The following is a 16925-nucleotide window of genomic DNA, read 5'->3' as shown; positions in this document are numbered from 1 at the left end:
ATAGAAAATGTGTGGGCAGAACTGAAAAAGCATGTGCGAGCAAGGAGTCCTACAAACCCGACTCAGTAACACCAGCTCTGTCAGGAGGAATGGGCCAAAATTCACCCAACTTATTGTGGGAAGCTTGTGGAAGGCTACCCGAAATGTTTGACCCAAGTTAAACAATTTAAAGGCAATGCTTTCAAATACTAATTGAGTGTATGTAAACTTCTGACCCACTGGGAATGTGATGAAAGAAATAAAAGCTGAAATAAATCATTCTCTCTACTATTATTCTGACATTTCACATTCTTAAAATAAAGTGGTGATCCTAACTGACCTAAGACAGGGAATTTTTACTAGGATTAAATGTCAGGAATTGTGAAAAACTGAGTTTAAATGTATTTGGCTATGGTGTATGTAAACTTCCGTCTTCAACTGTACATAATAATCCCAAATGTTTGAGTGTGTACACACACACACACACACACACACAGCTGTTGGTGTATACTCACTGCAAGCTGTCCAGGCATTAGCTGTGGGTTGTCTCTAAGTGTACTGGGGCTGGTGGGGGACATGACTGATATAGATGGCCGCTCCATCTTCTGGGACTCAAATGAACTGGAACCTGCTGTGAGGGCAGAAATATGACAAGACGCATCTCGCCCAGTTAAACCCCTAACAACTAGGTTTGAAAAGATAGAGAGAGATACAGTGTAGCAGAGAGAGAGAGACAGACACAGACAGACAGACAGACAGACAGACAGACAGACAGACAGACAGACAGACAGACAGACAGACAGACAGACAGACAGACAGACAGACAGACACAGACACAGACACAGACACAGACACAGACAGACAGACAGACAGACAGACAGACAGACAGACAGACAGACAGACAGACAGACAGACAGACAGACAGACAGACAGACAGACAGACAGACAGACAGACAGACAGACAGACAGACAGACAGACAGACAGACAGACAGGAAGAGGAGAGAGAGAGAGAGTGAGAGAGACCAGAGGAGATACCTACTAGATTCTAATGGAGGGTGGGACGTGTCTGGGATTCTTGGGATATCACTGGAATCAACCAAAGAGACATAACGGTCAGTCACCCTAACATCTGACAGGACAGTATAACACAAGTCCACAGACACCATTGTTAAGCGTTGCTTTGACTGTAACATATTGGTAGGTAAAAACAGAAGGGAAGAGTAGGGTCAATATAAAACAAAATGTACAACCTTGTGGGGGGGATGCTTGGGTAATTTGGGTTGGAAAGGGGAGGGGACCCTAATACTGTAGCTTTACTTACTGATAGACTTTATACACCCTTCGCAAGTGTTTGGAAATAAATATTTTTTTTTAGGAAGGAGCAAGACAAGTCAGAAAAAGACAACTGTTCAAAATGAAAACCAAATGTATATATGTGGATGGAATGTGTGAACAGTGAAACCCAATTCAATTGAGTCCAATTCTGTTTCATCCCCTTCTCCTTAAAGTGCACTCGTTCACTCGACCTTAAGAAGTTAAAAGCATCGGATTGATGTTTGAATTGTTTGAAGTGAGTTTCCACCCTATTCCTTACACCAGTACATTCCTTGTAAATCCATGAGGGGAATTGTATGAATGTGCAATTTGGAAAGAAAAGGGAGAAATTAAATTGGGCTATGGGCTAACCTAAGCATTATCTCACCAGTGCTAAATATACAGACAGAGACTTGATCAGAGAGTATCTATCAGGGTTCATCGTCTTTTCATCAAAGGTAAGAGTCTCTTATTCCTGACTTACCCAATGGGCCGGGACACCACTAGTTCCACTTGGGGTTCTGCTTGGGAATTGAGAATTATATTATAAACTTCTTTCTGGGTTGCTCCTGGCAACATCTTGCCGTTCCACTGCAGAACCTCATCCCCTGAAAATACACAATGACCTGTCATTCTTCAAAACCGACACACACACACACACGTGTACTCACACATACACACACACCAGAGGAGGCTGGTGGGAGGAGCTATAGGAGGACGGGCTCATTGTAATAGCTGGAATGGAATACATGGAACGGTATTGAACACATAAAACATATGGAAACCACGTTTGACTCCGTTCCATTTATTCCATTCCAGCCATTACAATGAGCCTGTCCTCCTATAGCTCCTCCCACCAGCCTCCACTGACACACACACACCACACACACACACACACACATTCTTTGCATACCTGCTCGAAGGTGTCCCACAATGTCGGCCAGACTGCCCTTCTTGACTACAGTGATGAAGGCTCCCAGTCTTCCTGCCTCTGTGACCCTTCCCCCAACCACCTGAGAAAACACATGCGCACACACACACAAACACACACATACACACACAGTCATGTACACAGACACGCACGTACACACACACGCACAAAGACAGTCTAGCCACAGTGTGATTGTGTCTGGTGTGAGCTCTGACCTTCAGCCCCAGCAGTGCTCCGGCTTCTTTGGGCATAGCGCTCCTCTTGCTCAGGGTGATTCGGCCAATTAGATGGTCACCCTCTTTGGACGGTTGCCATGTCACCGGATGCTGTGAACAACACACTGATTCAATCTAGCAGCCTGGGAGCAACCACATTATACCCGCTTACTCTGTGTCTCTCTTTGTCTCTGTCTTGACACACACACTACATATAAACACACACCCATTGTAAAGAAAAATAGACAGACACAAACACGCACACACTCACTTAAATAGATACAAAAATAGAATCAGTCACTTACATGCCACACAGTGGGGTCCAGCGGGTAGCACTCCCAGTCCCCTAAATGAGAAAAGAGATCAACTCAAACAGGAGAAGGAGACGGAAGAAGACATACACTCACACTCACACACACACACAGACACACACACACACACACACACAAGGTGTATACACAGCACATACCAGCTCAACTGCCACTATACACAACTGAGCCAGATCTGTTTACAGAAGCAGGACAGAATTTATTGAATATTTAGGTTCACTTCACCAGAATCACCTTGACGACCTACTCCTCTTAGAGATCAGGAAAGAAAGAGAGTCTACATGTGACATATGTTTGTTGAGCTCTTCATGGTGGTTGAGCAAACTTTCACTAGAAAGTCTAGTTAAAGGAAAGCAATGTACAACCTCACTACTGTTGTACTTACGTACGTTGTGACGCACCTACAAACTAAAAGTGTGTGCACATGCACTCACAGAATGATTTAAATGCCTGAACACTCCTCCTGTGCCAACTCAAGCATCTTAACCCGCCTCGGTCCGAGCTAAAAAAGGAAACATGGCTCGCTACTGCACTGGTATGTTTAGAACTAGTTTTGACAAATCTCCTCTTCCTCTCTCATATGATCGATTAGTCGTTAGAGAGCTATGTCTGTTTTCAATCTAGGTTGGCATGTGGAACAAATGGCATTAAATTAAAGTGGACTGAAGTCTATTCTTAACAGTGCTGTGTGTACAGTAGTACACTATGTATACAAAAGTATGTGGACACCCCTTCAAATTAGTGGATTCGGCTATTTCAGCCACACCCGTTGCTGACAGGTGTATAAAATCAAGCACACAACCATGCAATCTCCATAGACAAACATTGGCAGTAGAATGGCCTTACTGAAGAGCTCAGTGACTTTCAACGTGGCACCGTCATAGGATGCCACCTTTCCAACAAGTCACTTCGTCAAATTTTTGCACTGCTAGAGCTGCCCCGGTCAACTGTAAGTGTTGTTATTGTGAAGTGGAAACGTCTAGGAGCAACAATGGCTCAGCCGCCAAGTGGTAGGCCACACAAGCTCACAGAACAGTACGCCTGAGTGCTGAAGTGCGTAGCGGGTAAAAATCATCTGTCCTCGGTTGCAACACTCACTACCAAGTTCCAAACTGCCTCTGGAAGCAACGTCAGCACAAGAACTGGACGTCGGGAGCTTCATGAAATGGGTTTCCATGGCCGAGCAGCCGCACACAAGCCTAAGATCACCATGCGCAATGCCAAGAGTCAGCTGGAGTGGTGTAAAGCTTGCCACCATTGGAATCTGGAGCAGTGGAAACACATTCTCTGGAGTGATGAATCTGGCAGTCCGATGGACGAATCTGGGTTTGGTGGATTCCAGGAGAACGCTACCTGCCCGAATGCATAGTGCCAACTGTGAAGTTTGGTGGAGGAGGAATAATGGTCTGGGGCTGTTTTCATGGTTCGGGCTAGAACCCTTAGTTCCAGTGAAGGGAAATCTTAACGCTACAGCATACAATGACATTCTAGACGATTCTGTGCTTCCGACTTTGTGGCAACAGTTAGGGGAAGACCCTTTCCTGTTTCAGCATGACAATGCCCCCGTGCACAATGCGAGTTCCATACAGAAATGGTTTGTCGATATCGGTGTGGAAGAACTTGACTAGCCTGCACAGAGCCCTGACCTCAAACCCATTGAACACCTTTGGGATGAATTGGAACACCAACTGCGAGCCAGGCCTAATCGCCCAACATCAGTGCCCGACCTCACTAATGCTCTTGTGTCTGAATGGAAGCAAGTCCCCGCAGCAATGTTCCAACATCTAGTGGAAACCCTTCCCAGAAGAGTGGTGGCTGTTATAGCTGCAAAGGGGGGTCTAACTCTATATTAATGCCCATGATTTTGGAATGAGATGTTCGACGAGCAGGTTTCCACATACTTTTGGTCATGTAGTGTATCTACCTTCTTCTGCTAGAAAATGTGATGTATCTACACTGAGTGTACAAAACATTAAGAACACCTTCCTAATATTGAGGACCATCCCCCCTTTCGCCCTCAGAATAGCCTCAATTCGTCGGGGCATAAACTCTACAAGGTGTCGAAAGCATTCCACAGGGATGCTGGCCCATGTTGACTCTAATGCTTCCCACAGTTGTGTCAAGTTGGCTGGATTTCCTTTGGGTGGTGGACCATTCTTGATACACACAGGAAACTGTGGAGCATGAAAAACCTAGCAGCATTGCAGTTCTTGACACAAACCGGTGTGCCTGCCACCTCCTACTACCATACTTGTTCAAAGGCACTTGCCCATTCACCCTCTGAATGGCACACATACACAATCCATGACTCAGGCTTAAAAATCCTTCTTTAACCTGTCTCCTCCCGTTCATCTACACTGATTGAAGTGGTTTTAACAAGTGACATCAATAAGGGATCATAGCTTTCACCTGGATTCACCTGGTCAGTCTATGTCATGGAAAGAGCAGGTGTTCTTAATGTTTTGTACTCTCAGTGTACCCTAAACATACAGGATAACAGAGTCTGACTGTCTGGTCCTTTAGTTAGAACTGTAGGACATGCTAAGGTAATTATCTAGGACATGGCTAGGTACAGGGGCATGGTTAAAACTAAAGTAAATAGATATGACAAGGTATGACCTGAAGTAAAGAGCTAGTAGATGGTTAGAATTAGTAGTCACATAACTGAGACGATGTTACAGAAGCGTTGAGCCTAGTGTTTGTTCCAATGGCTCCAGGGCTGCAGTCTGTGTCCTAGCTCTGTCAGTCAGGGTCACATGTGGTCAGGGCAGGGTCAACCTATCCTGAAACCCTCAGGCCAAGCCACGGCCAGAATATCATACACACAAAAGTGCACGCACACAAGCGCACGCACACACGCAATGCAGTCACACACGCACACACTCAACAGCCAAAACATATCCATGGAATAATTTAACTGAACATATATATATATATATATATATATATATATACACTATACATTATTATATAGACTACAAGAACATGCTTCCACATTTAGAGTCAATTTGTCAAATACCACTATCTTTCATCGAATAATATCATAAGAACAGCCTATGACTACTTACCTGTAATAAAGTAGAACGCGACCTCGAGTTTGGATTGTTACAATCAAGAAAGCAGACTGAGAGACTGAGCAGCTCTCACTAGTCACTACTGTTTACAATCACCTCCAACGTGTGTTAAAAGGGCGGTGAGCACACACACACACACACACACACACACACACACACACACACTTTCTCACACAATGAGAGAGCACTGTGTTTTAAATTGTGCTCACCATGTCTTCTAAACAAGAGAGTGCAAACTCTTACCACACACTCAAATCGAATCAAATCAAATGACCTCTTTCATTGCAGTGTGGGATGCATACAGCATTGGTAAGCTCTTTCACAGTGTGGGAGGAAGCTGGCCCTAGTAGCTGATCTGAAGTCAGTGTTTCATTGTGTCCCTTCATGGTTATGGTTAAGATTTGGTGAGGGTAAGCTGAACCTAGATCTGTGTCTATGGGAAACTTAGACCCTGGATCCTCTCTCACATCTCTTATCTCTCTCACCTCTCTCGCTGACACTCTCGATCTCGGCATCCTCACAGCTGCTGTACTCCGGCGTGGTCCCTCCCTCTTCCTCTGAGCTGCTGACTGATGTCTGTCTCTTCCCGGCACCGCCACGTTTTGACTTGTAGGGCCGTGGTGGGGGCGGCCGCAAAGACTCTGACTGGTCCGAGCTGAGCGAATCGTTACGCAGCATCCTCTCAGCCTTCTCCCGTTTGGACCGGCGCAGGAGAGGGTCCTGACAGGGTCCGGGGCCCGGGCCTGTCCCAGGGGGCTCCCTGAGTTCTGGGGGCTGGAGCTGTGGAGGGCCGAGGTCCTGTTGCCCCCTAATGCCCCCCACCACCGTCCTCTGGCCCAGCATAGCCTCGGGCTGGCCCCCAATGCCCTCAACACTCTCAAACCCAATCACCATCCCAACCCCCCTGCCTCGCCCCTGGGGCTGTAGAGGGTGCCTGCCCCTCAGTGGCTCCCCTGGCTGGGGCTGGGCTAAATGTCGGGGGGCGTTGGGGTCTATGTGGTAGCCCTCTTCTGTCCATCGGGGGACCCCCGCTCCCACAGGGTCGTGTTCCAGAGAGCGGCCCTTACTCAGCCGCCGGCCATCTCTCCGCTCCCGCTCCCACTGGTCCCGGTCCACTGACACCTGGGTGTAAAGTCTGGGATGACCCGGCCGACGCTCACCTCGACCTTTAACGTTCTGATCGCCCGGCTTTCTCCTGGTCGGTGAAGGAGAGAGAGAGAGAGAGAGAGAGAGAGAGAGAGGAACGAATGAGGTGTATGTCAGTTTAGAGTAAGGTTTAAGTAGGTTCAAATAAAATAAAATAAAACTGTATTGGTCGAGTATACACATTTTGCAGATGTTATTGCAGGTGCAGTGAAATGCTTATGTGTCTAGCTCCAACAGTGCAGAATTCCTAACACACACAAATCCCAAAAATGAAAAGAAAGGAATATCAGAACGAGCAATGTCAGAGTCTGGAATATAAATCTATATGTATATGATGGTGTGTATAGACATTACGGACAGTATGTAAATAGAAAAGGTGTGTACAGCAGTAGTTATATAAGATGAGCCTTGACTAGAATACAGTATATACACTGAGTATAAGAACCCCCCCCCCCTTCAGAACAGCCTCAATTCATCGGGATGCTGGCATGTAGACTCCAATGCTTCCCACAGTTGTGTCAAGTTCGCTGCATGTCCTTTGGGTGGTGGACCATTCTTGATACACACGGGAAACTGTTGAGTGTGAAAAACCCAGCAGCGTTGCAGTTCTTGACACAAACCGGTGCGCCTGGCACCTACTACCATACCCCGTTCAAAGGCACTTAAATATTTTGTCTTGCCCATTCACCCTCTGAATGGCACACATACACAATCCATGTCTCGATTGTCTCAAGGATTAAAAATCCTTCTTTAACCGGTCTCCTCCCCTTCATCTACACTGATTGAAGTGGATTTAACAAGTGACATCAATAAGGGAACATAGCTTTCACCTGGATTCATCTGGTTAGTCTATGTTATGGAAAGAGCAGTTGTTCTTAATGTTTTGTATTCTCAGTGTACATATGAAGTGGGTAAAACAGTATGTAAACATTATTAAAGTGACCAGTGTTCAATGACTATGTACATAGGGCAGCAGTCTCTAAGGTGCAGGGTAGAGGTTCACAGGTTAACCATTTGTGTGTTCGTGGCCAGGGCTTACGGCGGCTCGATACGTGAGCGGGGGTCCATTCCGGGTGCCAGTCCTGGGTCACCGGGGTGATTGGGGTCGAGGGGCCCCAGGGGGACTTGGGAGTGGGAACGGAGCTTCTTGTCACCGGGGTTCTGGCCACACATGGCCGGGTCACTGATGCCTGAGCCTAGACCTGGCTTCCCTGGACCTGAGAACCACTCCCCTGGCTTAGTAAGGATCTCCTGCTGCTTACGGCAGTTATTACACACCCACATCACCTGGAGGAACACAGATACATAGATTTATTATATGGGTATTATACTGTTATTACCCAGCCACAGCACCTGGAGGAACACAGATACATAGATTTATTATATGGGTATTATACTGTTATTACCCAGCCACAGCACCTGGAGGAAGAGTAACACAGTTATTACCCAGCCACAGCACCTGGAGGAAGAGTAACACAGTTATTACCCTGCCACATCACCTGGAGGAAGAGTAACACAGTTATTACCCTGCCACATCACCTGGAGGAAGAGGTTATAACACAGTTATTACCCAGCCACAGCACCTGGAGGAAGAGTAACACAGTTATTACCCTGCCACATCACCTGGAGGAAGAGTAACACAGTTATTACCCTGCCACATCACCTGGAGGAAGAGTAACACAGTTATTACCCTGCCACATCACCTGGAGGAAGAGTAACACAGTTATTACCCTGCCACATCACCTGGAGGAAGAGTAACACAGTTATTACCCTGCCACATCACCTGGAGGAAGAGTAACACAGTTATTACCCAGCCACAGCACCTGGAGGAAGAATAACACAGTTATTACCCAGCCACAGCACCTGGAGGAAGAGTAACACAGTTATTACCCTGCCACATCACCTGGAGGAAGAGTAACACAGTTATTACCCTGCCACATCACCTGGAGGAAGAGTAACACAGTTATTACCCTGCCACATCACCTGGAGGAAGAGTAACACAGTTATTACCCTGCCACATCACCTGGAGGAAGAGTAACACAGTTATTACCCTGCCACATCACCTGGAGGAAGAGTAACACAGTTATTACCCTGCCACATCACCTGGAGGAAGAGTAACACAGTTATTACCCTGCCACATCACCTGGAGGAAATTGATACATTTGTTAAAATCAAGATAATCTACATGGATATTATTACTTAAAGCCCAAGTTGCTTTATCATTAGCTGGTTACCAACTTACGTGGTACATATTGTATTGAATATCACATGAGAACAACATTGTGTTGTGTATAGTGAGTAACTATTATTATCACAAGCAATTATGATAAGCACTGAGCCAATTTGAATAGTGACAGACCAACTGTGAAGTTCAGCATCACACACAAACTATGGCTTAGAAACAGACAGAGGGGGGCTCTACTCTGGCCACCAGGGTTCTCATGATTCCATAAGACTCCCTGATGGCTCCTTAAAGAGAACTAAGATAAAACACCTTGGCATGTTCCATGTTTTCCCTCTCTCTCCTCCTCTCTTCCCCCCTCTCTCTCACTCTCTCCCCCTCTCTCCTCCTCCAGATTGCTTTTGATTAAAGCCACAAAAGCTGAGGAGAAAACAGCCACACACCAACGCAGCTATATTTATCCCACCATCCACCCAGTACCATCAGAGAAAAGGCAGGCATGTGTACACACACACGCAGTGCTTTGCTGAAGATATCCACCAGCCCAGCAATTCCTGCCGCCAGACCTAAGCAGCCGATCCCTGCCAGACCCAAGCAGCAGATCTGTGCCAGCACCAAGCATAGATCTCCCGCCCTGCCTGCTGCTGCTGCAACATAGTGCCAGAACACACACACAATCCCTGACAGGGCAACTCTCCATGAACGCACAGTCGCATATGCCTCCCGCCACCTCCACTTCTGCTGTCCTAGTTTATCACACAACAGCCAACTTTACTAGTCAGCTATAGTAGCACTGATCGTTCCCAGTTGAAAGTCTATGTTAATGTGGGTGACACTTTCCATAAGACACCTGTGTATAATGTTTTTATAGTGCTTAGTATCGTCTATAGTGCATTTTAAACTGGGTGGTTCGAGCCCTGAATGCTGATTGGATGACAACCGTGGTATATCAGACCGTATACCTAGGGTATGACAAAACATTTCTCTCTCTCTACGTCTCTCTCTCCGTCTCTCTCTCTCTCTCTCTCTCTCTCTCTCTCTCTCTCTCTCTCTCTCTCTCTCTCTCTCTCTCTCTCTCTCTCTCTCTCTCTCTCTCTCTCTCTCTCTCTCTCTCTCTCTCTCTCTCTCTCTCTCTCTCTCTCTCTCTCTCTCTCTCTCTCTCTCTCTCTCTCTCTCTCTCTCTCTCTCTCTCTCTCTCTCTATTTCCATCACTCCCTTTTCTTTTTCCAGCTTCTGTTAGTATAAACAACCGCTCCAATACCAAAAAAAGTGTTCTTGATTCCAAACCCCAGTCTGACACAGCATGTGACGTTTAACATCTGACACCTCACATACATGTTTTGCTACTACTGAGACACACACACACACACACACACACACACACACACATACACATACATAAACACACACTCACTCACTCACACAGGGATCTACACCAAATCAGACTCACAATCCACAACAGTCAGATGTGGGTGAACCCTTGCAGTATAGGATTAGAAAGGCATTCTATAATCCTGTGTGTGTGTGTGTATGTGTGTGTGTGTGTGTGTGTGAGAGAGAGAGAGAGAGAGAGAGAGAGAGAGAGAGAGAGAGAGAGAGAGAGAGAGAGAGAGAGAGAGAGAGAGAGAGAGAGAGAGAGAGAGAGAGAGAGAGAGAGAGAAGAGACAGAGAGAGAGAGACAGAGAGAGAGAGAGACAGAGAGAGAGAGAGAGAGAGAGAGAGAGAGAGAGAGAGAGAGAGAGAGAGAGAGAGAGAGAGAGAGAGAGAGAGAGAGAGAGAGAGAGAGAGAGAGAGAGAGAGAGAGAGAGAGAGAGAGACAGAGACAGAGACAGAGAGAGAGAGTCAAACAAAAAAAGCCCAACAAAATATGTTCTGAGGTCACCGCTGACAACAAACTTTTGGCCAACATTGAAAACGTTCATGTACCATTTTGCCTCACACAGTGCAGAATCACTCATCAAGGTCCAGTTGACACCATAACAAATGGACAACATTTAAGAGGCAGTGCAGGACCCTAAGAACTGCTGTTTTTCCATGGAAGCCACAGATAATCCAGGAGTAATCCTGGCATTATATCACCCTCTGATAGGAGGCAGCCAGTCGGCTAGATGGAGTCATAGTCGGGCAGATTGCAGCAAACACAAAGCCTTTACACACACTCTCACTCCCAACAGCAACATATCACATGAACAGAAGAAACCCCAGAGACTAGAGAGACAGAGAGACAGAGAGAAAGAGAGACAGAGAGAGAGACAGAGAGAGAGAGAGAGAGAGAGAGAGAGAGAGAGAGAGAGAGAGAGAGAGAGAGAGAGAGAGAGAGAGAGAGAGAGGGAGAGAGAGAGAGAGAGAGAGAGAGAGCAACAACAACACAATTAGACCCTACCAAATGAGAAAACAAAAAGAGAATTACTTGACACATCGGAATGAATTAACAAAAAAACAGAGCAAACTAGAATGCTATTTGGCCCTAAGCAGAGAGTACACAGTGGCAGAATACCTGACCACTGTGACTGACCCAAACTTAAGGAAAGCTTTGACTATGTACAGACTCAGCGAGCCGTAGGCAGACCTGGCTCTCAAGAGAAGACAGGCTATGTGCCCACTACCCACAAAATGAGGTGGAAACTGAGCTGCACTTCCTAACCTCCGGCCAAATGTATGACCATATTAGAGACACATATTTCCCTCAGATTCAGAGATCCACAAAGAATTCGAAAACAAACCCAATTTTGATCAACTCCCTTATCTACTGGGTGAGAAACCACAGTGTGCTATCACAGCAGCAAGATTTGTGACCTGTTTCCAGAAGAAAAGGGCCAGTGAAGAACAAACACCATTGTAAATACAATCCATATTTCTGTTTATTTATTTTCCCATTTGTACTTTAACTATTTGCACATTGTTACAACACTGTATATATACATATGACATTTGAAATGTCTTTATTCTTTTGGAACTTCTGAGTGTAATGTAATGAGTGTAATGTTGTGTGTGTGTGTGTGTGTGTGTGTGTGTGTGTGTGTGTGTGTGTGTGTGTGTGTGTGTGTGTGTGTGTGTGTGTGTGTGTGTGTGTGTGTGTGTGTGTGTGTGTGTGTGTGTGTGTGTGTGTGTGCGTGTGCGTGTGCGAGTGAGTGTAGAAAAACAATGAAAAATTGCTTAAATCTCAGATATTCTATTGTATTGCTACTGGTTCCTGGAGAGACTAACACACTCTGTAACCATAGTTACTGCATGTTGTTACATTCCACTGAGGGAATTCCCATTCTCTGTCTTCAGGTATAGCTGAGAAAGGTCACTAAATACTTTACCACAGTAGAGTACATTATGAAAGAGAATGCTCTTTCCCTAGTAACATACATAGCCACAACATCTAGATACAAGAAGAAATGGAAGAGCCAAAGGAACCTGTGTTGTGTTTATTGTTTGGCATTTGTGATAGTAAAGGTTTTGAATGATCATGTGGCGTCAACATGTGAGTTATTTTCTTTCCAAGTATATCGCGCTAAAAGTCTTTCTAAGAGTAGTGAAAGAGCCTAGCCTTTATACTGGCTCGTTTCCAGAAGGGGAGAGTAGGGATAGAAAACTAAAGCCACTGGATAACTGGATTCATAGGGGTTGAGAGGAAGGTCAAAAGTGGAAGGCTGACTGGTGAATGACTGGGTTTCTCCTACAAGGGTGTCAGACCACTCCCCAGGAGGGATCAGTGGTATCTATCAGACTAGCTCATTATCACATGAATTACCAGCTACATCATTTGGCTAATGAACATCCAATCAATGAGTGATCACTCTGGCATCAGAGCCTCTGGGTGGGGCCGTGGGGAACAGGGATGCACCTGATTTATCAACTACTCGCTATGCCCTCAAATAGTTGAATCAGGTGTGTTAGTGCTGGGTTAGAACAAAAATGTGCACGGCCTGAATTGAGAAACCCTGCTCTAGCCTACCCAGCTGGCCCCTGCACCATCTATATGATGTGCTGTGCTATAATGTGATGGGCTGTGATCTTGTCTCCATTGACTAGTGTGAAGGGGACAGGCGATGACCATGAGTATTGAGTCACTGCTGTCAGCATGTCCTCACAGGTGAGATGGATGGGGTTTCCCTCCAGGGGCAAGGGGGCGGTCTGACAAGGGCACGTTCACAATGACAACTTGACATATGGAGGCGGCAACAAGCAATACACAACCCATAATTCAGCGGGCTATAAATCCTAGGTAAGGATGAAAGAGTGCCACAAAGGAGATTAGTGTCCATTGGGTCTGTATATAAGCACACCCAGACACCCCCCTCAGTTACACACACACATATGCACACAGTAAGTGACAGTATATATGGTAAACAAACACCCCAATTCCATCACACACAGACGCATCCACGCAGAAACACAAACAAACACACACACACACACACAGAGTCAAACACATGGACCATATCGACTGTTAAACACCGGATCAATAGTGTAAATAATTTACTTTGGGTCCCTGCTGATGTTGCAAAAGCCTACCTCTGTGTGTGTGTGTGTGTGTGTGTGTGTGTGTCTATGTGTGTGTGTGTGTGTGTGTGTGTGTGTGTGTGTGTGTGTGTGTGTGTGTGTGTGTGTGTGTGTGTGTGTGTGTGTGTGTGTGTGTGTGTGTGTGTGTGTGTGTGTGTGTGTGTGTGTGTGTGTGTGTGTGTGCGTGTGTTGGGCCAGACATAGGTTTCCCTCTGACAATTGATCAGTTGGTCGATAGCCCGGCCTCCCCTCCCAATACAGGCTTTCATGTGAATTAAGCTGCGTGATAGGATGATCTATGAATGTATGTGTGTGTCTCACTCGCACTGGGAGTGTGTTTATGTTTCATTGTGCCCTCACTCACACACACACACTACACACACACGCTACACACACATCACAACTGCTACTAACAGACTCTTATTTACTATTGTTAGTACTGCACAATTTAAACACTTGCTCCCCAATCCCCCCTTCCCTGATACATGTGTAAATATTGGATTATAAATGGGTTCTTCCTGTATTATGCTTATGCTGACATTTACTTTTTGTATTCTTATCTTCTATTATTTATTGTTGTTGCATTGTCGAGAAAGAACCTGCAAGTAAGCATTTCGTTGGATGGTGTCTACCATGTTTATCCTGTACATTCGACTAATAAAACTTGAAAGTACTACTGTAATGCTATAGAGGACAGTAAGTATACTGTACTTCTGCCTGTCTCCACTAGATGTCTCTATGCTGCAGTGTGTTGGTTCAGTCTCACCTGGTACTGGCCACAGTGAAGGAGGGGCTCCTGGACAGATCTAGGATCCGCATTACCCAAATCCTAACCTTACCCACTTGTGGGAAACTATGAGTAGTCTTTTGCAGCCAATCTGTTTATTTAATCGATCAAATTTGGGTTAATTTCGATTGATCCGATATATACTGGTTCCTTAAGGTTCATTTGATATAATATGCTAAATATAGGCTTCATCAAATGTGATATTGTATGTATGGCTTGTATCTATATGTGAGAAACAACAGGAGGAGACAGAGAGATAGCTCTGTCTCAGGTCCCAGTCAATGAGACATTTCAATGAAGTGAATGAATGGCGGAGCGGAGCGAGACTAGAGACTGAAATCAATAGTAATCATGAGGTGCTGTTGCATTCAGGGGAGATGACACATTGCTGTGTGTTTCTGTATCTCAGCCACTACCAAACTGCTGCAGGGAGAGACACTGGGTATACACACTGAACGCTACCCTGAGACAGTCTCAAACACTGATGACTACATTGTAAAAACATAGCCTTGGATGTTACAATGAGAAGGAAAGAGAAAGAGAGGGGAGGGGAGAGAGCGCATATGCTCTTAGGAGAGAAATCAGACTTCAAAAACGCTTTCTGTGAGAAACACTTGGCTTACGCACAAACACAGATTTCACCAAGACATACGCCATCACTGTAGAATACTTTTCATTGTTGGACATAAAACACTGTAAAATCACCAGGAATTAGGTAGAACTAAGTTCCGGCCAACCGACAATCCACTCAAGGAAAAATCGTCCCACGGCTGAATGTAATTGGGGACCCTTGCTATAGATAATGGCCACTGCTTATCATTAGCCACAAAATGTATAGACTACGCAAGCTATAAACAGTGACTACATAGGCCATACATAGGGGAAACCTAGTCCCAACGCAGGAGCTTTCTCTTTTTTCAAACCCTATCTGGGGCTTCAAACAGATACAGAGGGCAGTATAGGTTAGACATTGGGGTTATACAAACTATATGCAGGGTCCCCACAACCTATACTCCAGGCTACGTAGTCGATACGTAGGGCTACACAGGTCATACACAGAGCTTACACATGCTACTCAGTTACAGCTTGTACTGCCAAAGCCTCATTAGAGTTAGTGCTGTTGTACTGTGCTGTAGGGGGGTTGGTGGATACTAGTGTCTACACTATTCTAAAGCACTGTTGGAAGCCCAAAGCACCACGGAGCCAAATACCAACAAAGTGATGGTTTGGCAGCTCCACTGAGGGAACGGGGCCAAGGGTATGTAAGGTTTTAAACTCGACATAACAGTAAAAGTGCTGTATGGTGTAAAAGGAGTAATACCTAATGGTAAGTAATATTACACCCTGTGGTCTAGTGAGCGTTAGTGGAGTACTGTTGGTCGACACTGGAGGTGGTTCCACCTTTTTGTTGGCTACATATCTTAACGGAATAGTGCAAGATTTTGGCAAGTAAGCCCTTTTTCTACTTACCCAGAGTCAGATGAACTCATGGATATCATTTTTATGTCTCTGTGTGTAGTTTGAAGGAAGTTGAAGGTGCTGTAGTTTCACAAGCCGTTAGCGCAATGACTGGATGTCTATAGGTACATCTAGCTTGCGCTAACGCTAGTTAGAAATGTCCTTCAAACTACAAGCAGAGACATAAATATGGTATCCATTAGTTCATTTGACTCTGGCTATGTACAAAAAAGGCTTGACTGCCAAAATCTCGCACCATCCCTTCAAGGTCTTGATGAGTCACATTCCTGCATTTACACCTTGGACCCCTTTGACAGAACATGATGCTGGTAAAATGCTGCAAAAGTTCTGGTTGCAAATTAAGTTCACTGAACTACTATGACTTCACAGGAAGAGGAAAAACTTACCACTTTGTCCTCCTGTTGTAAGCATCCAGGTGGCATATGAGAGGAAAAGAAACAGAGATGGAGGGAGAGAGTGAAAAGGTGAAATGAGGACACATTTAAATAAATAAAAACCTGCTTGAGAGAACACACCTCATGATGATGGAGGCGTGATCATCCAAATCAAAATGAGCTCATCCACAAACTTCCTTAACAGCAGCACAGGACTGACTGATTATGAGTTGAGGTGGTGAGGCGGTGGGGACTCAACAGGTAGGTAATCCCTGTTTCAAAGCTCTCCACAACTATCTCTCCTCTCTCACACCCACTGGCCTCTACACACCATGCTCGTTAGGGCTACCTAATTAGAGCGTGTGTTATAACTTTACTATCCTTTCGGGTTCCAAAAGTCCTCACAAGGATAGTAAAACAAGGAAAAGAAAAAAAAACGAAAGGATAAATGCTATTTTAATCTTAGGGGTTAGGTTTAGGGTTAGGGTTACAACTAGGATTCGAATTAGGGTTAGGATTAGTGTTAGGAGTTAGGTTTAGTTTTAAGGTTAGGGGTTTGGAGTTAAGGTTAGGGGTTAGGGAAAATAGGATTTTGAATGGTAATATATGTTTTGGTGCCC

General features: G+C 45.3%; 1 protein-coding gene across 3 annotated transcripts in view; it reads right to left on the bottom strand.

The window, feature by feature from the left end:
• LOC121553741 (regulating synaptic membrane exocytosis protein 1) overlaps positions 1-16925 on the bottom strand; it is a 61634-nt gene that overhangs the window by 29257 nt on the left and 15452 nt on the right. For all 3 annotated transcript variants that reach the window (XM_041867094.2, XM_041867095.2, XM_041867093.2), the window contains exons 4-13: positions 16318-16329; positions 8029-8276; positions 6329-7038; positions 2746-2786; positions 2441-2551; positions 2208-2307; positions 1779-1902; positions 1302-1319; positions 1020-1066; positions 495-619 (exon numbers count right to left, since the gene is read on the bottom strand). In XM_041867094.2, the coding sequence (XP_041723028.1) occupies positions 495-619; positions 1020-1066; positions 1302-1319; positions 1779-1902; positions 2208-2307; positions 2441-2551; positions 2746-2786; positions 6329-7038; positions 8029-8276; positions 16318-16329 (1536 nt within the window). The remainder of the gene's footprint in view (positions 1-494; positions 620-1019; positions 1067-1301; positions 1320-1778; positions 1903-2207; positions 2308-2440; positions 2552-2745; positions 2787-6328; positions 7039-8028; positions 8277-16317; positions 16330-16925) is intronic.

This window comes from Coregonus clupeaformis, chromosome 37 (genome assembly GCF_020615455.1).
Source record: "Coregonus clupeaformis isolate EN_2021a chromosome 37, ASM2061545v1, whole genome shotgun sequence".
NCBI lineage: Eukaryota > Metazoa > Chordata > Actinopteri > Salmoniformes > Salmonidae > Coregonus > Coregonus clupeaformis.
The sequence above is the reverse complement of the archived record's forward strand: the minus strand, read 5'-3'. Positions and strand labels throughout refer to the sequence as shown.